The following is a 23,889-nucleotide window of genomic DNA, read 5'->3' as shown; positions in this document are numbered from 1 at the left end:
GAACCGGACCCTAACACGGATCCTGACCCTAAACCTAACCCTGATTCTAAACCTAACCCTAACCCCTACACTAGCCCTAATCCTGACCCTAACACGGTCTAACCCTACCCTAACCCCAATCCTAAGACTAAACCTAACCCTAACCCCAAACCCTAAACGGTACCCTAAACCTGAACTTGAACCTAACCCTAACCCTAACCCCGACCTGACCCTATACTGGAACCTAACTAAACCCTGACTCTGACCCTAAGCCTGACCGTGACCGGAAACCTGACACTGACCCTAACACTAACCCTAACCCTAAACCCTAACCCTAACCCTAACCCTAACCCTAACCCTCAGGGAGCTCTGGTGGGAGCAGGAAGTCCGGTAAGGAGCCCCCAGGCAGTGGTGACCTCACTTCCCTGATGACACAGCCCAACGGAATTGGAACCCACGTATCCTGGCACCCACATTCCAGAGAAAACCCCCCTGCCCAGCTCATTTCTGGGCAGATCCTGAAGGAAGCGACATGTTCTGCTGCTGCTGCCTACCGAAGCCCAGAGGATGCAGGCAGAGGAGAGCTCGCCCGCCAGACACGTCCCCCCACTGGGCAGGTCGTGTCAGGCTTCCCCGACAACTCTGGCCCTTTGGCAAAAAGAATCAAAAGGTGATACCGGGAGGCTCAAGTCAGACAGCCCCACACCTTCTGACCGACCCGTGTAGGCCTCCGTCTCCTCCCCGTGTGTGGATGTGTGTGTGTGTGTGTGTGTGTGTGTGTGTGTGTGTGTAAAGAGAGCTCATGGGGGGTGGAGACGCCCCAAGCAGGAGCAGGCTGATGAGGGGTCAGATGCCTGGTGGGCAGGTCATGTTCACACCCCAGGTTAAGGCTGGCTAGGTGGGACGGAGTGTGGGGGCTGCACCCTTCTGCCCAGGGTTGATCCTGAGACCCTGCAGGGACGGGTCACTGACCCAGGTGCGGGGCTGTGCACACACAGGTCTGCGTGGGATCTGGGAGAAGCAGGGGCACTGGGCAGGAGCACGGTGGGTATGGCTGGGCAGGGGTCTGACGCCTCTTGCACACTCCCCGTCTCTGCCTTGGCAGGCCACGGATGAACTAGGAAGGAGGCGGGAAGACACGCACCCCTCCCCGACCCCGGAGTCCCCGGTCCTGGGAAGGCCCTCGCTACCTCCCAGACCACTGCCCGCGGTACTCCACTGCACTGCGGTCCTGGACACGGAGCCCACGGAGGCCAAGTCCGAGGGTGAGAAGGCTGGGGTGGGGTGCCTGTGGCTGTGTGGGGAGGGGTCGGTGCTGGGCCCCACAGGGAGAAGCCCCCACAGGCCGGTGTGGGGCCAGGAGCCTCGACTTGGCTCGGAGCACCCAGGGGGTGGACTGCAGTCGGGGAGACGTCCCGGGGAGGGTTCCTTCGTGGCTGCGGCTTCTCCGGGAGGCCCCGGGCTGGGCTCTGTCTCTGCAAAGCCACAGGGAGAGGCAGGCCCGCGGGTGACCTTCTCTCCTCTCCCAGCTTCTCCAGCGGAGGAGCTAGACCTACTCCCAACTTCATCAACTCCGGAGGGGCACATGATGTCTGGAGTCACTTCGGCGGGAGACCGGGAGCCCACAGGTGCCCGGGCGCCTGCCCACGAAGATGCTGATGCTGTCCGGGGAGAGCTGGCTCCTGCTCCTGCCCCCACCCCTGCTCCTGCCGCTCCCCCTGCCCCTGCCCCTGCCAGAGCGACTCCCACTTCCCCTGCCCCTGCCTGTGCTCCTGTTCTGGCCCTTGACCCAGATCCTCCCTTAGTCCCACCCCTTCCCCGACTCCTCCCTGGGCCCCTGTTCCCGCCCCAGACCCAGCTCCTGCCCTTGACCTCGACCAGGCCATCACCCCTGCCCTTGCCCCAGCTCCTGCCCCTGCCCCTGCCCCTGCCCCTGCCCCGGCCCCCATCCCTTCGCCTTTCCCTGCCAGGGCCACTGCCCAGGCACCTGCCCCTGCACCGGCCCCAGACCCAGGTCCTAACCCTGTTCCTGCCCTTTCCCCTGCCCCTTCCCGTGCCTCTGCCTGGAAGGCCTCCACTTTCCCTGCCGGTGCCCCTGTTCCTGCCCCAGACCCAGCTCCTGCCCTTGACCCTGCACCAGTCATCACCAAGGCACTTGCCTCCGTTCCTGCTCCTGCTCCTGCTCCTGCTCCTGCTCCTGCTCCTGCCCCTTCCCCTGCCCCTGCCCCTGCGTCTGCCCCTGCCCCTGTCCTTTCTCTTTTCCCTGCCAGGGCCACTACCCCTGCACCTGACCCAGACCCAGGTCCTACCCCTGGTCTTGCCCCTGGCCCTGCCCCTGCGTCTGCCCCTGCCCCTGCCCCTGCCACGAAGGCCTCCACTTTCCCTGTGCCTGCCCCAGACCCAGGCCCTGTCCCTGCGTCTTCCCCTTCAACTGCCGCCATCCCTTCCCCTGGCCCTGCCAGGACCACTGCCCCTTCCCCTGGCCCTGCCTAGGCCCCTGTTCCCGCCCCAGACCCAGCTCCTGCCCTTGACCCGGCCCAGGCCATCACCCCTGCCCTTGCCCCAGCACCTGCCCCTGCCCATTCCCCTGCTCCTATCCCGTCTCCTTTCCCTGACACGGCCACTGCCCCTGCACCTGCCCCGGTACGTGCCCCAAACCCAGGTCCTGCCCCTGCACCTGCCCCTACACCTGCCGCAGACCCAAATCCTAACCCTGTTTTTGCCCCTGCCCCTGACCCTGACCCTGCCCCTGACCCTGCCCCTAACCCTGCCCCTGCCAGGAAGGCCTCCTCTTTCCCTGCCGGTGCCCCTGTTCCTGCCCCAGACCCAGCTCCTGCCCTTGACCCTGCACCAGTCATCACCAAGGCACTTGCCTCCGTTCCTGCTCCTGCTCCTGCTCCTGCTCCTGCTCCTGCCCCTGCCCCTGCCCCTGCCCCTGCCCCTGCCCCTGCGTCTGCCCCTGCCCCTGTCCTTTCTCTTTTCCCTGCCAGGGCCACTGCCCCTGCACCTGCCCCAGACCCAGGTCCTACCCCTGGTCTTGCCCCTGGCCCTGCCCCTGCCCCTGCCTCTGCCAGGAAGGCCTCCACGTTCCCTGCCTGCGCCCCTTTTCCTGCCCCAGACACAGGCCCTGTCCCTGCGTCTTCCCCTTCAACTGCTGCCATTCCTTCCCCTGGCTCTGACAGGACCACTGCCCCTTCCCCTGGCCCTGCCTAGACCCATGCTCCCACCCCAGACCCAGCTCCTGCCCTTGACCCTGCACCAGTCATCACCAATGCACTTGCCCCAGTTCCTGCTCCTGCCCCTTCCCCTGCCCCTGCATCTGCCCCTGCCCCTGCCCCTGTCCTTTCTCCTTTCCCTGCCAGGGCCACTGCCCCTGCACCTGCCCCAGACCCAGGTCCTACCCCTGGTCTTGCCCCTGGCCCTGGCCCTGCCCCTGCCCCTGCCAGGAAGGCCTCCACTTTCCCCGCCTGGACCCCTGTTCCTGCCCCAGACACAGCCCCTGCCCCTGCGTCTTCCCCTTCAACTGCCGCCACCCCTTCCCCTGGCCCTGCCAGGACCACTGCCCCTTCCCCTGGCCCTGCCTAGGCCCCTGTTCCCGCCCCAGACCCAGTCCCTCTCCTTTGCTCCTGCTCCTTTCCCTGCCCTTGCCTGGCCTCCTGTTCCTGCCTCTGACCCAGCTCCTGCTCTGGATCCTGCACCGGCCACTACTGCTGACCCTGTCCCCGCCCCTAGCCCAACCCCTGCCCCAACACCTTCTCCTGCGGGCCTCCCAGACCCGCATCCAGAGCCCACAGCTCTGCGGGGAGATCTTCCCAGAAAAATGCCGTCAGTTCCATCCCCTGACCCCGACATCCCCCCAGAATGTTTCATCCCCCCTCCTTGTGTTCTTCCTCTCCTGTATGGAGTCACCGTTCTCGCCGCCGTCCATCTCCTCTATGCCGTGTATTATTTATTTTAAATAAAAGTTCTTGTTTTCCCTTGAACACGTCATGAGCATGAAGTGCATTCCCAACGCTGTGCCACCACGCCCCAGAACATCGTTGCAGGCTATCTCCTTCCCCAAAGGAGGAGACCCTGAGCCCAAGCCCTCCTGCCCATTGTTCCCCCCAGCCTGGCCCCTCGCAAGCCCTAAGCTGCTTTCTCTTTCTGTTCCTGCACGTGTTCTGGAGGTTTCTGGAAGTGGAATCCCTCAATAGGTGCCTTTGTGTCTGCACCTATTTTCAAAGGGCCCTTGTTTGGGGTTTGGTTAGGTTTGGTTTTTGTTTCTTCTCTCTGTTTGACATAGAATTTCCCTTCTTGGATGTTGAGACGCCCAATGGGTTACAGAGGAGATGTCATCCTAGGGACCCCTTTAGGAATTCTGGGCACAATCTCGGGGCCAAGGCCCCTGTTCCTGCTGGGACACCACAGTCGGTCCCCAGACAGGACACAGCTGTTTCCTCCTGTGGCCCACACAGAAACCAGGGAAATGCAGAAAGCTGGAAGACACACCGTGGAGGGCAAAAGCATCGCTCACAACCCTAGACCAGAGAAAGGTCTCCCATGGGTCTGCTCCACTCCATGCTCCAAGTCTCTGGGTCCCACAGGGACAGAGACAGGGACAGAGACTAGACAAGTGCAAGTTCAAGGGGGAGGAGAAGCACACAGGGAGTATGTGTCAGGAGATGCAGGAGCTCCCGGGGAAGGACTCAGGCAAAGGAAACCCTGGGGAGGCAGTGCTGGTCACCCTCAGACTGGCAGGTGTCTGGTCTGGGGACCAGCAGCCCTGGGGAGAACGTGAGGAAGCAGAGGTCCGATGCAGGGCCCCTGGAGAGAAGGCGGACAGGCACCCCTGTCTGAGACAACCGTGAGCGGCACCCATCCCAGGCCACAGGCCCACCTATCACCTAGGAGGGCTCAGCCTGGGACTCACCCCCAGAAACTCTGGCTCGGTGGGCCACGGATGTGTTTTCAGTAGGATTGGGCACAGCAGTGGTGAGACAGCAGGGAATGGAACAGTGTTCGTGCCCAGGGAGATGGAGGGGATCCTGATCCCCGTCCTCCTGACACAATGTCCTGGGGCTCCTTTCTCAGTGCTGTCTGGGGCACAGGATCGAGGCAGCCCCTCTGAGACCCCACTCCTGCCACCCTGCTCCTGGGGACATTCATAATAGTTGAAGGAGGACGTAGAGAGGATCCAGGATGACAGACGGCCAAGGACAAGGAAGGTCAGCACTGGGAGGACAGACGGACCAGCCCCGAGCCACCATGCAGGGCCTGAGCTGTGATTTCTTGAGACCTCACCTAAAATAATGGCTCCTGATGTGTGGACCTGTTTCTGCAGTTTCATTCCCTCCCCCCTACTTCATTTATTCGCTCTGTTGTTCATCCCCGACCCCTTCCCCGTGTCCCTCTCTCCCCTCCCCTCCCCCTCCTCCCTCCCTCTGTCTTTCCCTCCCCCCAGCCTCTCTCATGCCCCCCCTCATTCAGCGGAGGACCTGGGGTCCCTGCTCTGTCCTGAGCACTGGGGCTTCATCAGTGCGCCCCCCTCACCCATGGGGTCACCTCCACTGTGGGAGGTGACAGGGTCGTCCTCGGGACTCGCAGCAGTGATGAGCACCAGGAATCTGCCCCTGAAAACAGAGGCCCATTCCACAAAGAAAGGAATGGAAAGACACCTGCTTAGCATTTCCTCAAGAAAAATCTAGTCCTGAGAAATGATGAAAAGTATCCTAGACCTCATGCAGTGAGTTCAAATGGCTCATACACACCGATTCCTAGAAGCAACAAAGAGTAACTCATTCAATGTTAACTGAGGGTTTGTGGCACAACTTTTCCAACCAAATGACAGCATTTCAGTCAACATCTCCAGGGCCTCTGAGTTTACCCAAAGGTCTGTGTGAGCCTCTGACTCTTCCCATTGACCACCTGGGGAAGCTCAGTCCTGTTGCCTTCCTTGTCTCCTGCCTCTTCTGGGACACTTCCATGGACTCCTACCCCTCACCAGGGCCTCCCCCACCAGGACTCCCCTTGCCCTGTGGCCTGGTGCCCAGATCCTGCACTGGGTCTCTTGAGCTTGGTGCTTTGTGCAAGGCCCCAGGTGCTCCCTCTGGGGTCACTTGGCACCTCCCATGTTGTGGCCTGCATCTTTCTGCACTGGGTCTCCTCTGACGAGTCTGTGAGGCCAGCCTATGCCCATGTCATGGGCATGGAAGCACGAATCCAGAAGGTCCAGATGACCTGCTCCGAATCCCAGCGTGTGGAGCCTGGGCCGAGAATGGTCCCTGAGCAGGGGATGGTTTGGGCCTAAGAAGCCTAAGGGAGGACGTTGTCCACTGAGCCCACAGGAGAGTGAGCACGGTGGGGGCCTGGCACTCAAGCCAGCTGGAAGACCACACCCCACCCGCACTGGCTCTGTCCCCAGGGCTGGAGGTCGTCGGGGTATCTACCCTCCCATGCTGCAGGCTGGCAGTGACTGGCAGGGGAGGAGGCACCACCCGAGCAGGAGAGAGCCCTCTGCAGAGAGGTGGGAGCCGGGGCTCTCCCAGCACAGGTGCACTGGGGTGGGCTGAGGGGCATCATGAGACAGCAGTGTCTGTAGCTGGGGTCTCCACACAGACCCCCTCCTCAGGCTCGGCACAAGCTTGTCTCCATGGCCTTTGTCCCCCAAACACAAAGGCTGACTCAGGACCTGCCCTCAAGCTCCTACTCCCAATCCTTTGTATTCAGCTCAAGTGACAAGAAAGGGCCAATAGTTTAGGTGGTGTTGAGTGCAGAGAGGCTTGTGATTTTCTGGCCCACACTGTAACACTGCTGGCATTTTAAAGTTCTTGGGGCTTTGAATCAAAAACTGAAAATGGAAAGCTTTCTGAAACATGCCCTCAGTGGTACCCTCACTTTCTGCAGCTCTTCAAAGCTGCAGATCGGTTGGGATCATCTTCAGGCTGAGAAGGAAGATGAGGGGGACAGAGGGGACTGAGGAGGCTCGGCATAGACAGGAAAGGGCTGAGCCACTCCTTTGGGAGAAAAGTGGGTCAGCTCCAGGCTCATGGGGACAGAAGTTGAGGCCATTATGCTACATGAAATAAGCCAGTCCCCAAAGGACTGATACTGAAGGGCCCCACTTGTGAGGGACAGAGAGCACCGATTCATAGAGATGGAAGGAGCTAGTGGGTGCCAGGGCGGGGGAGGAGAGATGGAGGGTTAGGGTGAGGGTGAGTCGAGTTCGGTTTGGGGTGAGGACAAAGTTGTGGCAGTGGATGGCGGTGGCAGGTCCAGAAGAGCGAACGTACTTACTGACACTGAACTGACCCTGAAATGTGCTTAACAGAGTCGGTTATATGTCTGATATGCCACAATAGGAAAGAAGTGAGTCAGGAGTTCAGGACCATCGTGAGTCCCAGGAGGGCCCTGAGCGGAGATCCTGTATCTTAGTTCTCACTCTCACACTCTGACTGAGCTCACTGCAGGCACCCAGTGAATGCTTACTAAGACATGGCGCAGCCAGATGGGGGCACAAGTGCAAACCCACCGGTGGGCACTGAGGAGTCCCAACAGGATGCACATCCCGGCGGAGCCATTACAAATACCAGCACAGAAATAGCCATTTAAAACCAAGGCAGGAACCACATATAACCCAGAGGGTTCCATTCTCCTGGAGGATGAGCTAGCGGCCACAGCCAAGGCCTCTGGCAGTCAGGGGACTGGGGGTCTGGCAGGTGGCTCGGCACACCCTTGACCCTGAAGCCCCATGGGACTGTGAGGGAAGACCCAGCCAGGGCCCATTCTGGCTCCACGGCGGCTGCAGGGCCACTCCCAGCCCCACCAAGATGTGTCTGTTTAGAACCAGGGAGGAAACCTTTTCTCTCGACTGTTCTTTTTGAAGATGATTGCTCAGCATTGACACAGAAAAACATCTGACATAAAACTGGAGCCATTCATAGCTGCAAATGAGCCAGAAGTTATCAAAATGCAGTGACCACATGACAGGAACTTTTGCCCCCAAGCAGGCCTCCCGCATGGAGGTGCAGCCCCAGATGTGCAGGGACCCTGGACATCTGGGCCTCACAGTCTCCCTCAAGGGGACAGAAGAAGGAACCTGCTCTGATGGCTCCACTGGCAGCATCCCCTGATGGAAACCGGGGGCTCCTCACGTGTTCCTGGTGTCCTGGTGATTCTTGGGCACAGCCATGTATCTCAGCTTCTCCATGATGGGGGAGGGGGGTGGTGGGTAGCCCAGCAGCTGCGGATCCCACAGATCCTCCAGGGACAGTCCAGCATCTGCAGGTCCCACAGGTCCTCCAAGGGACAGCCTGGCAGCTGTGGGTACCACAGGTCCTCCAGAGATAGCATCTTGGTGAGTTTGTGATCCAGCAGGTACCTGCTCAGGTGGCTCTTGTCATGCCATATGGCCTCCATCTCATTGGCCAGGTCAACCCCCATCGCATGGTGACGGGCCAAGGTCAGTCAGTGAACCTCCACCACCAATACCCTAAAAAAGGCCCCCAGGTAGTAAATGCTGCCCTGATCCCTGGGGATGTGGGCCTGGGACTACGGCTGGCACTCGTAGCTGAAGTCCTTGCAGGCTTCCCAGTATAAACTGGGGTACAGGGTGCCAAAGAAGGGAGACAGGATCTCCACACCCATGTGGTCACAGAACTTCAGGTCTATGCCTGCACACCAAGTCGCCCAACTTGAAGAGGAAGTGCTGCTCACAGAAGCAGCTGACCATCACCATGTGCTGCATGGACACATCCTGCCAGTGCGGGGAACCACAGACCTGGAGGACCACCACCCTCCAGCCCTCTCGGTGAGGACACAAGAGCCCTGCAGCCAGCTGGTCAGTGAAGATGTAGCAGGTGTCTCACCATGAAGACCACTATCTTTCAGCCCTCCTGGACAAGCACATGGGCCTGGCAGCCAGCTGGTCAATGAAGACATAGTAGGTAACCCTGTGCCACCATGAGGACCACCAACATCTGGCTCTCCCAGAGGGGCACATGGACCCAGCAGCCAGTTGGTCAGTGAAGATGTAGCAGGTGACCCTGTGTCTCACCATGAAGACCACTATCTTTCAGCCCTCCTGGAGGGGCATATGGACCTGGCAGCCAGCTGGTCAGTGAAGATGTAGTAGGTGACCCTGTGTCCCACCATGGAGGGCTTCTCCACTGTCTGCAAGAACAGGTCCAGGAAGCTGTAGGGACAGGGGACAGGGCATGAGAAGTTTTACTGCCAGAGGCTGGCAGCAGGACCCCAGAGCTGGGGGCCATGAACATGTACACCTTCTTCAAGGGGGCAGGCTCTGGGCTGTTTTAAGCGACAGTCACTCTCCCAGCCTGTCCTGAGTGAGTCTGACCCTGGGGCCTCCCTGCCTCCTGCTCCCAGAGATGGGGGCCATCAGCACCCCATCTTACAAAGGGGACCCTAAGGCTTAGAAGGTTGGAAACCCATGCAGCCCAACATTTAAGTGGGGGGAAAGCTCACACACACACAGCAGGCATGAGGCAGGTCATCAGGGGGCAAATCGTGGCTCAGCCAATGGGGAAACAAGCCGGACGGGAAGCAGGAGGAGGGAACGGTGCTCCTGGCAGAGGCACAGCATAGGCAAAGGCTTGGGTTCCAGCCTGAGGCACCTGTGGGAATCCACACTCCGGGGTGCCCACAGAAGGGAGGGTCCCCGTGGGAGAGGTGAGGCTGGGAGGGGGGCAGGAGGGGAGCAAACCACAGAGAGGCCCGAAGATTATGTCCCAGAAAGATCACTGTGGTTGCTGGAGGAGAACGGGCTCTGTGCCGGCGAGGACAGGGAGACCCTAACCCTAAGGCCACCCTAACCCTAACCCCTACCCCTAACCCCCATCCTAACCACGAATACCAACCCCAATGAAATCATCACAACATCAGCGAAATGCAGTCCTATACGTTTCTTTAAGCAAATGTGAGGATCCTGGTCAGGAACATTGCGAAACCGAGAGCTCGCGGACACGCCGTGCGCCGTAAGCCAGTGTCTGTTCCCAGGCGTCTCCCGCTGTGCAACAGAGTGAAACAATGTTGCGCGGTGCAATGAGTGCGGGAGTAAAACCACGCGGTCGTCTCAGTGGCGCGGAAAAGGTTCTGACCCAAATCCACGTCTGCTGCCGAGACAACCTCTCACGAACGCAGGAAGAAGGGGTCATTTTCCCGTAAATCTCCGGCGAACACCGCGCGCGCGTCTGAAGGCCGCCGGCTCCCCTCCGAGTCCGGAACGAGGCGGACGCTGATGCCCACGGAGGGACAGACCCCAGGACCGCACTCGGAGGCGGCGTCCGGGACTCACGGTCGGACGCGGCTGCGGGACCGAGGGAGGGGACCGGGGAGCTGGTGGGTCGCGCGCACAGTCCCCTCGGGGACAGCGAGAACATTCCGGAGAACGACGTGCGGCACGTGGCTGCCACCCGCCATGTCTTTAGCGGGCCGTGTCGTCGTGTTTAGTCGCCGTGAGGACGCGAAGGATGACGCCTGTCACCACGCGCGTGGACCCCGGGAACGGCCCCAGGGACACAGCCCTGTGGAAATGCCCCTCAGACGGGACCCTCCGCGCTCCGTAAGCCCGTCCGGGTCGTGCACACGGGGGACTCTCGGGAGCGGCTCCGGAGGGAGAAAACCGGTCGGGACCGGAGAAGGCGCCGCGGACGGGGCGGCGGGCGGTGACCGGCAACGTGGGCCTGCGGTCCGGGGGCCACTGCGGGCGCCGTCAGGGTTTCCTCACCTGGGTTCCGTGGGGGTTCCGCGGGACGGTGTCGGGGTTCGGGGTCAAACGCCCGACGCAGCCCGTGTCACACGACAGACGGTTCGGAAGCGACGGCGGGGGGTCTGCGTGCGGGGACGAGCGTCTCTGTGAGACCCGCAGATCCGAGGTCACCGCAGAGGACGCGGCGCTTCCCGACCCCCGCGGCACCAGGTCGCAGGAGCAGAGCCGACGTAGGGCTCCGGGAGGGAGGCCGAGCCCGCCGGGTCCAGGTCCCCCGCGCGGACGGGCCACTCGCCCTCGCAGGAGGCCGCGGCCGGCCCGAGACTCGCGGGAGTCGGGGCGAGTCAGACGCGGCGGGACTCGGGGTCCCAGGTCCCCGCGGCGCCCCACAGCCGGGTCGGAGCCGTGAGGAAGCGGGTCGGGCCTCGGGCCGGCGGCGGGAAGGGGGCGGCCCGGCGCGCCGCAGACCCGGCGGTGGAGACGCGCCCGCTCCCGGCCCGGAGCCGCGGTTCATCCCCCGCAGGAAGTCGCCGCCCCCGCAGCTCCGCGGCGGGAACCTCTGTCCCCCCCGGCCCCCGCCTCTCTCCACGGACGCGCCCTCCAGGCAGCCCTCCCGGCTTCCCGCGCCTTGTCCGGGACCCGCCGAGCCGGGGACAGGCCGGTGCTCCGACGCCGCGCGCCGCCGCCGACGGACACGGAGCGGGACGCGCGGGGACGGGAGACGCTCGGGCTCGGGGACGAACCGCGCCGGGAAACACCCGCCGTCCCCGCCGCCGCCCGCAGAGCCCGCGCTGTCGCTCCCGGACGCCCGGACTCGGCCCCGCGGCGGGTGTGGACGCGGGAAGGACGCGCGGGGCCGAGGCGGGCGGGGCGGGCGGAGCGGGAGTCCCGAGGGGCGGCCGCGCCCGGACCGTCTGAGGAGCCGCAGGAGCCGCGACCGCCGCGCACCGACACAGCCGCGACCCGGGGCGCATCCGAGCCCGGACCGGGGGACCCCACAGCCCCGCGCTCAGCCCCGCGGGACCCCCGCGCCGCCCACAAAGCCGCGGAAGCCGCACGGTCTACACAGCGCGCCCTTCCTCCGCGGGGCCCTGCGAGCCCCGCAACCCTCGGCAGTGCCCGCCCCGGCGGCTTCTGCTCACCTTCTCCCACGACGGGGCCTGAGGGGGCCGGACTCGTGTCGGCGTGGACGCGGCCGCACACCTTCCACAGCGGGTCCTGTCAGCGGGTCCTGTCACCGTGGACGCGGCCCCACATCCTCCACAGCAGGTCCTGTCAGCGTGGACGCGGCCCCGCGTCCTCCACACCGGTCCTGTCGGCATGTATGCAGACCCACATCCCCCACAACGGGTCCTGAGGAGCCCGGGCTCCTGACCGTGGAGGAGGCCCCGCTTCCTCCTGAAGCCCGGGCGTCCGCACAGACGGTCCCGAGGCCTTGGAACGCCTGTCAGCGCGGAGAAGGCGGCCCCAACGCGCATGCCCAGCAAGGGTCCTGGAGTGGGGCTGGGGCGCCCCCTGCGGGCCGTGCAGGACGAGGCGCGGTGAGTCGGGCGCCCCCTGCCGGCGGTGGGGGCAGAGCCGGATGCGGTGCACTCAGTTCAGGGGAGACACCTGCCTCTCCTGGGGTCCAGCTGGATCCTGTACATTTTGGAAATTCGAACTGCAATGGACCCCAGTTATCCCCTGACTTCTCCAGAAATAGAAACAATGAATCAGAAACCATACAGAATTAAGGGAAATGCAGACACAGGAATGCTCCAGGAGGACTGGGGGTGTGCAGTGTTGGCCAGACTGGGAGGTGGGGGACCGAGAGTGCTCCAGGAGGATGTCACAATTGTGTGACTATATGTGTCAGTGTGACCGGCATTGGCCAGAAAGGAAATGACAGGGCGGGCGAGGGACAGTGTCCCTAAACTGTCTTCTGCGAGGCGAAAGTTCAGTACATTTCTTTCAGTACAATTTCATTTCAGATGCATCTGTGAGTCCCTAAAGCTGATTATGTAGAACATGAAGTACATAGTTTGCCATTTCTTTTTTTTTTATATATTTTTGAAAAGATTTTTTTTATTTATTTATTTATTTATTTGTCAGTGAGAGAGAGAGTGCCCAAGCAGGCATGGAGGCAGGCAGAGGCAGAGAGAGAAGCAGGCTCCCTGCTGAGCGAGGAGCCCAGTGGTCCCAGCGCCCTGGGATCACGACCTGAGCCGAAGGCAATGGTTTACCTGACTCAGCCATGCAGGCGTCCCTGTAGTTTGACATTTCTTTCAAGTCTGAGGTGCCAGGGACAGAGCATACTTGACATTTCTTTTTGTTGCTTTCAGAGTCTGATGACTTTTCCTGCCTTCATCTCCGACCCAAGGACAGGGAACAAAGGCAGCACAGACCTACACTTCTAAATGTCAACAGAAATCTGCAAACCCAAGTTCTCACAGGAGCTAAATGTTCAGGACCATGGTGATAGAAATGGGAGGCAGGGAGCAAGGAACCAAAAGAACATGTTGTGTCTGTGAGGGGGCCCACTTCTCTACCTGTCGGAAGCAAGCCATGCCTGACAGGAGGGAGTCACACCGGCCCCTGGTCCGTCTGTTTGCTGCCCTTGAGCAGAGCAGGGGATGTGCTGAGCTGGGTGTGGGGGTCAGGGGGAGGTGGCCTGCTGGCCACCGATGCTACCTGCCTAGTAACTGTAGGAGCAGCTCCTGATCCTCGGCTAAGATGAAACAGTATTTATGTTTAGTGACCTATTTCCTGGGATAGGTAATGTGCTCAGTGCTTTGGTGACTGTAGCCTCTTCCATTTTATGTTTTAAAAACACTTTAGGCAGATAAGATGGACATACAAAAAGCTGTCCATAATTAATGTATGCGACTTGACCCTGAACCTAACCCTAATATCTAGTTAAGATATACTCGATTTAGAATATCGCTCATGAATTATAGGATAGTTTTTAGGAGCTAGGAGATCCAGGTGATGAAATTCTAGAACCTAGGTGAGGTTTGGTGGGCTGAGGTCCAGAGCCGATGACCAAGAAAGAATTCTTGAGACATCTTTGGTGCAAAATGGTGGTTTATTAAAACACGGGGACAGGACCCATAGGCAGGAAGAGCTGCTGCCCCGGGTTGTGAGGGATGGCAGGTTATGTACCATGCGGTTGGGGGAAGGTGAAGGGAAGGGAGGTTTCAATGGAGTTTTCATATGCTAAAGAGGGCCTATGAGGTGCCAGGATGTCCCAGGCCTACCTACCGGAGGCCTTGCCCTTGTGTCTGGATCAATGTTGTCTTTAGACCAGCCATTAACATTAAGATAGTTGGGAGACTTTTTGGTGGGATGTCACAATCCTGTTATCAATCGTCTTTTTTTTTTTAAGATTTTATTTATTTATTTGACAGACAGAGATCACAAGTAGGCAGAGAGGCAGGCAGAGAGAGAGAGGAGGAAGCAGGCTCCCCGCTGAGCAGAGAGCCCGATGTGGGGCTCCATCCCAGGACTCTGGGATCATGACCCGAGCCGAAGGCAGAGGCTTTAACCTACTGAGCTACCCAGGTGCCCCTCAATCGTCTTTGTTAGTGAGATTTAGGACATTTGTAAGCCAAGGGAGACTCCTGTCTAGCAGGATTGTGAGCTCTGCAAGTTAAACTATTTGCTTATTGTTCGTGGCAGTCAGGGCTGCCTGAGGAATGCTACACAAATGACTTGGGGGGAGCGGATGGAGAGGGGGGTGCAAGGCGCCAGCTTTTGCTTTGTCTTCAGCCAGCCTCGTGCTCCCTCATCACAGGGACCAACCTTATTCTATTTTATTCTCCCTTGAATTTGACAGGTTGAAACATTCTGCCACATGCTGTCTGGAGAGTGGCCACAAGGGGGAAACAGTGAGTAAACACTGGCGCCAACAATGCTCAAAAAGAGGGGTTCCGAGAGGCAGGCTAGAGTAGTCAGGGGGTGGGGGGGTGTCTCCTGGACGAAGGGACCAGGAGACTTGTCACAGGTTCCAACAGTGCAGCATCAGGGTGTACGTTCTGCCTGACCCACGACCCCCAGGGGCACTGGGGCATTCTAGTTCCAGAGGATCTGCAGACTGCAAATTGGCCTGAGCACAGCTCCCACGGTCTGTCCTCTTGGTTCCTAGGTGTGGCTCTTTCTCTGCTTCTGGAGGCTGTTGATTGTCCTTTTTTCCTCTGAGCTGCGCTATTTTGTGTGGATTCAGTGCTGTTAGTTGACCCATATTCTTCCTGAAAAGAGGTGGAATAGAAGTCATCCTTCTTTCCTGGGTAGACCTGAAGAGATTCCCTAACAATAGCCTTTTTCCAGCCCCCTGGGCCTTCATCTGCTTGCCAGCTCTGAGAATTAAAAACATACTATTCCTTTAACAGTTTAAAATAATTGATTTGGGTTTTTAAAAAATTCAACAAAGTCACACTTTTAATAATCTATAAAATGATCTGCAAACATTGAGCAAGTCTTTACAGGATGAAAGACTGAGTCAGGGTCAGGGTTGGGATTAGGGTGTGTGAGGTTGAGGTTAAGTGTAACAGGGTCGTGGTCAGGGTGAGGGCCAAGGTCAGTGTCACAGCGAAGTTGATCAGCAGCCCCTGCCCCACCATCAGCACCATGTGAAGCTTTTGCTGCACCTCCTGAAGCGCTCTCCCACCCAGAGCTGTGGGTCTACCTCCCTCACCTGCCTGGAGTCCTCAGTGCTGCCTGACCCTCCCTGCCCACCTCCACAAGGACACAAGTGCCATGAAGGCAGGTATCTCGGAACGGGATGTTTTGTACGTGGACGGATTCCAAGCCCTCGGAAGAACGTGTGGCACATAGCAGGTGCTCCACTGAAGCTTGTTTAATAAGTGATGAGTGTCCATAAAGATATTTCTGGAGGGAAAAGTGCAACTGGAAATGAACCGTTCACAGTTCTCTCTGTGCAAGAATGACAAGAAAGTTTCATGGCTGACTGGACACATGTCCATACTGTTTAAATTATTTTCAAGGTTGTTGGGTCCCCCAATAATGGGTCCATGATTAAAGGAGTGAGACTGATACAAAGCAAAAAAGTCAAGCAAAGCTTTATTTCGTGCCAAGCATCAAGAATCAGACCAACCGTCAAACAGACCAGTCGGGGCCCCCCCTTAGAGAGAGGGCGACCCCTCCCTGCTTTTCAGACCAACTTTAATAGAGCAAAGGCCATATGGTTGGGCCTGGCCACACACAGGTGGCCAATGAAATTGTAACACACAGAGAAGGCTACACAGTCATGCTAGGTGACCAACTGAATTACAATTTACCCTAGCAGGCATTTGAACCTGCCTATCACCTAGTTCAAAATTGGCGCCCAAAAGGTGCCCAAAGGGCGGGGCCCATACTCCTTGGTAGCTAGGAGACAGTATGCGCCCCCACTGATTGAATACCTCCACCTGGCCTGACCCACCCTTGTATTTGGACTTTGTTACCTGGGACTGGTTTCTGGGACTTGTTTTTAAGTAAGTTCTCCTGGGGGGGGGGGGGGAGTGCAGAGTCAATTTAAGTTTTACAGCAAAATGGCAGTTCAACCGGGGTGGGGCCGCTCTGGCGGAATAGGCCCTTACAAGGTAAGGAAGAATTGGTTTATTGATAGTTGGTTAAGAATTTTATAGCATGAATGGAGGCTACAATTTTTCAAATTTTAAAAAATTGACGTTGGTTATTTTATAATTACCAAAAATGGATTTTTCCACTTTGAGAGAAAACAAAGTGCTCCAGGTAAAGTTCCTGGTAAAGTAACAAGAGACTCCACACTGTAGCTATTACCCAAGCCTCAAACAACCGGCAGCCTTTTGTGGAGCCCTGGAGACCCTTGAAGGAGCCCAGCTCTAGCGCTCTTCTCTGAGGAGGAAAGACGAGCCAACGGGAAAGACAACACGGAAGGTCTGTTTATTCGATAGCAGCTTTGGAAAGGAATCCTCGAGACAGTGAGGAGATGCATTTCCCCGTCTCTGCTTCACTCCTCTCCCACACGCCTCTGTCCTTCGCAGCCTAGAGCCTGATGCAGACAAGGTGACTGTCTTAGATGTACTTACACACGGCCTTGGAAGGCACAGTCTGGAGGTGCAGACAGACGGGGCATTTGTAAAAGTGGGACAGCAGAGTCTCATTGCAGCCCACCAGGAAGTAGAACTTGTGTGCAGGCAGCTGCCCAGGACCAGGGCACAGATCTCCAGCTGGTTAGCCCGGCGCTTTAGGACCAGCTGGTTGGCCAGGCACCCTGAGAAGGTGCCCAGCATGAACTTCTGGAGGAAAACGTCCTCCACTCTTTGCTCTGAAGCATGGTCCTCCCCACCCAGGCGACCTGAAAGGGGAAGGGCACCTTGAAGACCCAGCACAAACTCCAGCGGGAACATCCGAGGCCTGTCACCCCCAGCCTGGCTTCTTCTCTCTTGTTCTACAAGTGGAATGAAAAGAAGAGCACTTGCGAATTCAAAGTACATGATTTCATTACATTCACAAACAAAGCCTGTGAAGTAGGTATTATTGGTTATCCTGGTTTTACCAAACGAAAGACGAAAGACGGAGGCCTTAGCAATGCAAGAAACTCAGATGATCCTTTCCTGTCTAGACCTTTGCCACTCTTTCTGGACCATTTATAGAAGCACTGGCCATCCCTTGGCCCAGAGAGACGAGGCCACCAGCTACTTCTGAGACTGAGGACAGGAGCTCTCTCACCAGCCAGGGCCATGACCTCAACCAGTGGATTCTCAAAGTAGATCCTGAAATTCCTACACCTCAAAAGTTCAGTACGTGTGAAGAGTCTCCACACCCATCCCCAGATCCCCAGATCCTGAAACCCCGACACCCCATAGCATATGCATGAAGAGTCCCCACACCCAGCCCCACATCTTAGAGGCAGAACCTGGAAAGGGTGGGGGACAGGAATCTGTATTTTAAGTTTTCTACACAGATGGATCTCAAAACACCCAAGCTGAGAAGCCTCATACTGAACAAAGCACAGCTGATCCTCATTAGTCCCAGTAGTTGTGTTCTACGGAGTCAGCATGAGCAATGAGCAACGAACCCTCACTCCTAGAGGATCTACGGGGTGAGGTTTCTGCATGCCCTGGTTGGAGTCCCATCAATACGTAACCTTGTTTCCTGCATGTTTTTGCTTTCAGACCCCTTGTTTAATACATACGACGCTTAGCCCTCAAATCTCTGCCCACACAGCATTAGAACCCATGCCTGAAGGAAGCTTATTAACACCCATATTTTCTCCCCAGTGTAGGTCACACCTTTCTTGTGCCTCACACATCAGCATTAGGGCTATTTTAAAGCAGTGAAGCCGACAGAAAGCCTGAAACTGCAAACATGGGCACTAATGAACCTCGAAAAGGTGTTCAAAAAGAACACCTGCTTACAGCAGGAGTGGAAACAAGAAGGCAGCGCCCTCGGCGGGGAAGGCGTGTGCAGGGTAACTGCTCGGCCCCGGCCCCACGGTGATGTGGGACTGTGAAATCTGAGCATGAAGCCCTCTGAACAAGCTGGAGTTGGATCAGGCCTTGTGCACATGTTTACCTGGTGTCCGTGTGACAGCCACGACCAAGAATTCCATCCGTAGGCCCCCAGCACCATGACCCCACACCTGTGTAAAGCGAGAGCCAGCCCTTGTGGTAGGCGATGTGGTGCCATGTGTGGGCCTCCTTGTAGGTCACCGGCTTGTCCCCCTGGCCCACTCTGACTCAGGCTGCCTGGTTCTAGAAGCACAGAGGGGCCCTGACTCTGCATGTCCACTGACCCAGGCGACCATCCCCACACCCCGCCCCTGGCCCCTAAGGTCCCCAACTACACTGCCCCCGGCTTCACACACAGGTCCCCAACCCCTCCGCACCCCCACACCGCCGCCCCAGGCCCTCAGGTCCCTACACTCCCAGCTCTCAGCACCCAGACCCTAACCCTTCCACACAAATTCAGCGCCCCCCAAACACAAACCCTAACCCTCACCCTCACCATAAACCTCCCCCAAATCAGCCCTCTGGGAAGGTCTCCACACTGCCAGCAGATAAGTCCCACAAAGCTCCTGGGCCCCAACCCTAACCCTAGTCATGGCTCTGGTACTACCCACCCCCAAAGCCTAGGTCTGAAAAACAGGAGCTTCGGGAATGCTGACCAACACCGGAAGACTCAGTCAGCAACGCAGAAGGAAACCCTGCCATTTGGAAGACGGAGATGGGGCTGGAGCAGGAGGATTTGGAAGGAAAACCTTAACCAAGGCACATTCACCACCCCCATGAACACAAACCCAAACCCTAATTCCTAACCCTAACCCTAACCCTGACCTAATCAGTTTTGTTTTTTTTTAAGGTTGTACTTATTTGAGAGAAACAGTGAAAGAGCACTGAGGCGGAGGGAGGAGCCCACCCCTCGCAGAGCAGGGCCCACCACGGGGCAAACTGCCAGGCCTCCGGGATCATGACCCAAGCGGAGCCGAAGGCAGACACTGAAGAGCCATCCAGGCGCCCTCCGTTTCTTAATTCATAGCCTAACGCTGACTCAGGAAAGCACCCTTGCCTGACATTTCCACTGTTAAGAGTCGCCGCTACTCTCACGGATGGGGCAGGATTATCAGTAAACACTGTTACGACAAGGAAATGAAGACAGAGTTCATGTTCTTTGAACTTGGAAGAACACTGTTTCCTTGGCTCCGTTTTAGTTAACGGCACAAGGCTCCAACTCCTGTGTGCCGTTTGCAGTTGTAGCCTGGCAGCTGAGGCGTTGAAACTACCAGAACTCCGGCGGCATTTACATATGAAACAATTGCAAAACCAAATAAATTGCTTGAAAATACTGGGTGTGTCTGCCACAGAGAAACGGCCTAGCTAGGCACAGCTTTCCAGACACCACTGCCTGCACCGAAACGCAAGTCTGACTCAGAACTAGTGCAACTGCTAGAATATTCAGTTGTAGGTGACGTGCGTATGTGTGATTCGAATATAGTGATGATGCAAAATAAGAAATTTCTTTTCAGCCTCATTGCCCACAAAACTGTAAGCTCTGAATCCTATGAAACCATGCACAGCTATACTGCCAACCGGCAGAGTCCAGAGACCAAGTTTGGGGTTGTGTGTCCTGAGGGCACAGCCACAACGAGAACAGGGCTCCGAGCATCCCAGAGTGTCGAGCAGGCACCAGGACCTCAGCCAACACCCTACTTTCCTCAGTGGTCCTGCCTTTCCTGAGGAACGTCAGCTGACCAAGCGGTGTGCTTAGAGAGGCAGTGAGCCTGTGGCTTGCACACCAGTGCATGTGTTGGACCCCTCTCTCGTGCTTCATACGGGGCTCATGATGAGCAGATGCCGACGGAATTTCAGATACGGTGGCTGTGAGGGGAGGGGTCCAGCCAAGAACATCTGGCCACAGAGAAGCTCCTCTTGTCTCCCCCAGCTCATTGACTCCATGAATCAGTCCGACAAATTGCCTGACACCTTCAATATGTAATGGGCTTAACGTTTCTGTGCAGGAACAGGCGGCCCCTTAGGATACAGAAGATCATGAGGCACAAGTAATCATTCAAACACTGGAAGAACAGGGGCTGTGCGGATCGTGAAGACGAATACCATAATTAACAAGTACTGTCTTGGTATTTGCACATCTGTGAAAATTGTACCAAACACTTTATGAACCCACCGAATGTGGGCTTTGGGGGTAGAATGTTTTGAGTATGATTTTTGATCAAATAAAGATCCAACCCTGTAAAGTTAATGGATGCTGAACATGTTGGTCCCCCATTGTTAGCCAGACCGAACCAGAAAACAGCAGGCCGGGAGCCTCCCATCCCAGGGCACTGAGGAAGATAGAGGGGCCTGGTGAGAGTCTGCGGAGCCAAAGGGAGGCCTCTGTCACCAGTGTCAAGGGGATGCTTGTGTTCTGCTGTGTTTGGTTGAAGTGGGGTTGTGTTACAGCATGAATAAATGCTGAGGGGTGATGGACTGGAGATGTGCAAGCAAAGTCCCCACTGCTGGTAATCGGAGTCATCAGCGGAGGAGGCCTGCTCTCCATCCTCCTGGGCTGGGAGGTGGCTGGACGGTGTGTCTCGGGCAGCCCACGAAGGGCAGCAGGGCAACCGCCAGCAGCTTCTGCTTTCAGGGGCTGTGGTGTGGAGAAGAACAACAGCCACAACCCAAACACAGCCAAGGGGGCACCCAGTCCACCTCCGGAAGGGACGAAGCTCTGGAGACTTGGTAGGAAAACAGAGAAGGAGAAGAGAGGGGCAGGCTGGTCTCCATTGGAGCCGGCCCTGACTGTCGGAATCACCTGCAGGGATTCAGACCAGCTGAGGTCCAGGAACACTGCTTCTGGGAGACGCTGAAGCCCGGGGCTGGCATGGCTAGACATCTGCCCAGTGAGACAACAGGCGGCCAGAGACCAATACGGGGTGGGGGTGGGGGGTGGAGACGGGCCCAGCAGAGAGACTAGTCAGTGGCATGGTAGGAACTTTGTTCGGGACAGACAGGGGCTACGCTTCTTGTGGGGAGGGCTGAGTAATGCCCAGAGCTGTGGAGTCACTAAGCTGTAACCCTAACCCTAATGTAACATCTTGGGTCTGTTGTACTTCAATAATCTAATGAAATTAAATGAAGAAGGTGATGGGTCCATCAGAGCAAAGGTGGGGGCCATGGCCAGGCCAGAATCCGTGATCCCTGGGGCCCCTGGGAACGGGGGCTCCACGTGGCCTCGAGCACAGTCTCACTGATGCGGCCACATGGCTGTTACAGGTGACCTCAGTACATGTGCTCTGCTCCATACTCCTGGAATCTGTAAGTAGATTACCATCGCTGGGTCTTACTCCACAGCAGCCAAGAGGATTCAGAATACACCTTGTCAACAGGACAAGGGCTGTGGTCTGTGACAGATTTAGGCCCAGCTAGAGACGAGTGAGGGACAGGGTGACCAAGGGTGACACACATACCAGAGTAATCAAACCAGAGCACTTTGGGGAAGGTGGAAACCGTCCCCAGATGCTGAATGAGTAGCGGCTCCAGGGCTAAACCCCTGAGTCCTCTCGGGCACCCGAAGACACCATCAGCCACCAGGTGGCAGCAGGGGACAGGAGAGGGCCAGAGTCCCAGATGGGAATGGTGGCTCCTGGGCAGGTCTGGCTGGGGACATAGACATCGCAGCTCCATTCTAACATCTAAGCACCATCCCCGCCCCCCGCCCCGATCCTAGGCTCCCAGGGCTGGCCTTGCTGCAGAAGGAGGCTATGTCTCAGTATGAGGCCCCCTCCCAACCCCCCACAGTGGTGGGATACTCCCACCAGGCCCCAGGCTAGTCTGGCTCTTGGCCCCTCAGTCTCTCCGAGGCCCACCTCCTCCTGCTGGACCCTACTGTCCACTTGAGCTTCCTGCGGCCCTGACCCATCTCCCACCACCCAGATCCACAGGCCCAGGAAGCCCCCACCCCTGCCCCAGGGAGACCCTCAGGCATGTTAAGCAGAGGGGGACCCACAAAAGAAAGACCTGAGCCCAACCCCAGACCCCACCACTCTCAGCCACAAAGCAGGCCTGGCCAGAGGCCTGCGGCGTCCTGGTCCCTCCTGTCCTTCCCCCACTGACTTGACATCCCCCTCCACGGTGCCCCCAGCCTTCCACTGCTGACACCCGGGGAGCGGGGAGCGGGTGAGGACACGCCCCGCTGGCTGCCCAGGTATTGACGGGCAGCTTGTCCCGCCTCCAGCCCAGGTGCAGCATAAAGCCAGCCGAGGCAGCTGCCAAGGGACCGCCGTCTGCCATGAAGGGGAGCAGCACCCTCCTGCTGGTGGCCCTCGTCCTGCTCTGCTCCTGGGGTGAGTCTGTGCTTCTGTCAGCAGAGCCCCTGTTTGGGGGGTGGAGGGGGGCCTAGGCAGCTGAAAACCCAGGCACCAGGTCCCTCGCAGGGAGGGCGACAGCCTTGACAGGGGCCCTATCGGCTTCCATCACAGAACACGGATGTGGGCAACGACCCTGATGCCCCTGCCGAGCCCAGCCCCGCGCACCCCAGCTCCATCCTCTCCCCTAGCCCTAGCGTCACCAACCCAGCCCAGCCTGACCCCCACACTCCAAGCCCCCCAGGTCAGCCAACCCCACATGGTGGGGAAGTCCCGGCTGCATGAGGGGCTGGAGTCCTTCCCCAGAGACGCCGGGGAACCCAGAGTGGAGGGAGGAAGCAGAGGAGTGGTCCACGGGCAGGTAGGGGTGGGGGCTGGCATGGAGGACGATCTGGGGGAGGTGAGGAGGATGCGGAAGGTCTAGAGGCCGAGGCTGGAGTTCTGGGAAGTCTGGGGTCATGGGCAGGAAGGCCACCTCCTGTCCTGGTGCCATCCCTCCCTCACCACACAGGGCTGGCCACCGGGGAGGACAGCAGTGAGTTTTTCATGGACTTCCTGCAAACGCTGCTGGTGGGGTCCCCCGAGGAGCTCTACGAGGGGCCCCTGAGCAAGTACAACGTCAATGCGGATGCCAAGGCCGCCCTGACTGAGCTCAAGTCCTGCATAGACAACCTCCAGCCCATGCACAAAGCGGAGCTGGTCAAGCTGCTGGTACTGGGGCTGGGGGGCGGGGGCACCCAGGTCCCTAAATGCCCACAAACCCCAGCAGGACCCACGGCCCCACCCTACTGGCCCTCCGCCAAATGCCACGGCTCCTGATTATCCCCCAATGCAGCCGAACGCGTCTACAGACACCCCGACCGGCCGCAGTAGGTGGGAGTGGACCTCCCAGACCTCACTCCCCATGGAGCCCCTCAGCCTCCCCTACACATACACGCATGCACGGGCACACCTGCACACAAGTGCACACACACACACCCACGCAGGTGCATGCACCACTTCCCCAGCTGCTAGGAGAGGTAGGAGAGGACTGGCTGAAATGGGCCAGAGGCTACTGTCCCCCAGGGGCTGACCTGGGCCTGCCTGCCCAGTAGAGATGGCACTTTCTGGTTACTGCTCACCGAGGACAGGACCCCCAGCCCTGTCCGCCCACACCTGTCTGTCTTCCAGGTGCAAGTGCTGGGCAGCGAAGATGAGGCCTAGCAGAGCCCAGTCACAGCCCCAAGCAGCCACAGAACCAGCTACACAAGCAGCCAAGGCCGTGTCGTCCCACTATCCCATGTGTGAATTTACCCTAATACTGTTCAATCAATAAAGCGTCCTGCAGCTCCGCTCCAGGCTCCTGTGTCTCCCCACACTCAGAGACACAACTACACGCACA

The 23,889-nt window shown here is 58.3% G+C and overlaps 1 protein-coding gene and 1 pseudogene across 1 annotated transcript; one reads left to right on the top strand and one right to left on the bottom strand.

Moving 5' to 3' along the window:
• Positions 1 to 8,107: 8,107 nt before the first annotated feature.
• LOC131813462 (histo-blood group ABO system transferase-like) lies at positions 8,108 to 17,387 on the bottom strand (annotated as a pseudogene).
• A 4,996-nt stretch (positions 17,388 to 22,383) lies between these two features.
• On the top strand, positions 22,384 to 23,833 carry SCGB1C1 (secretoglobin family 1C member 1). Its single transcript, XM_059153164.1, has 3 exons — positions 22,384 to 22,487; positions 23,020 to 23,219; positions 23,679 to 23,833. The coding sequence occupies exons 1-3, from the start codon at positions 22,433 to 22,435 to the stop codon at positions 23,709 to 23,711; spliced, it is 288 nt and encodes a 95-aa protein (XP_059009147.1). The 5' UTR covers positions 22,384 to 22,432; the 3' UTR covers positions 23,712 to 23,833.
• Positions 23,834 to 23,889: the final 56 nt, after the last annotated feature.

The sequence above is a fragment of the Mustela lutreola genome, chromosome 1 (assembly GCF_030435805.1).
Source record: "Mustela lutreola isolate mMusLut2 chromosome 1, mMusLut2.pri, whole genome shotgun sequence".
Lineage (NCBI taxonomy): Eukaryota > Metazoa > Chordata > Mammalia > Carnivora > Mustelidae > Mustela > Mustela lutreola.
The sequence above is the reverse complement of the archived record's forward strand: the minus strand, read 5'-3'. Positions and strand labels throughout refer to the sequence as shown.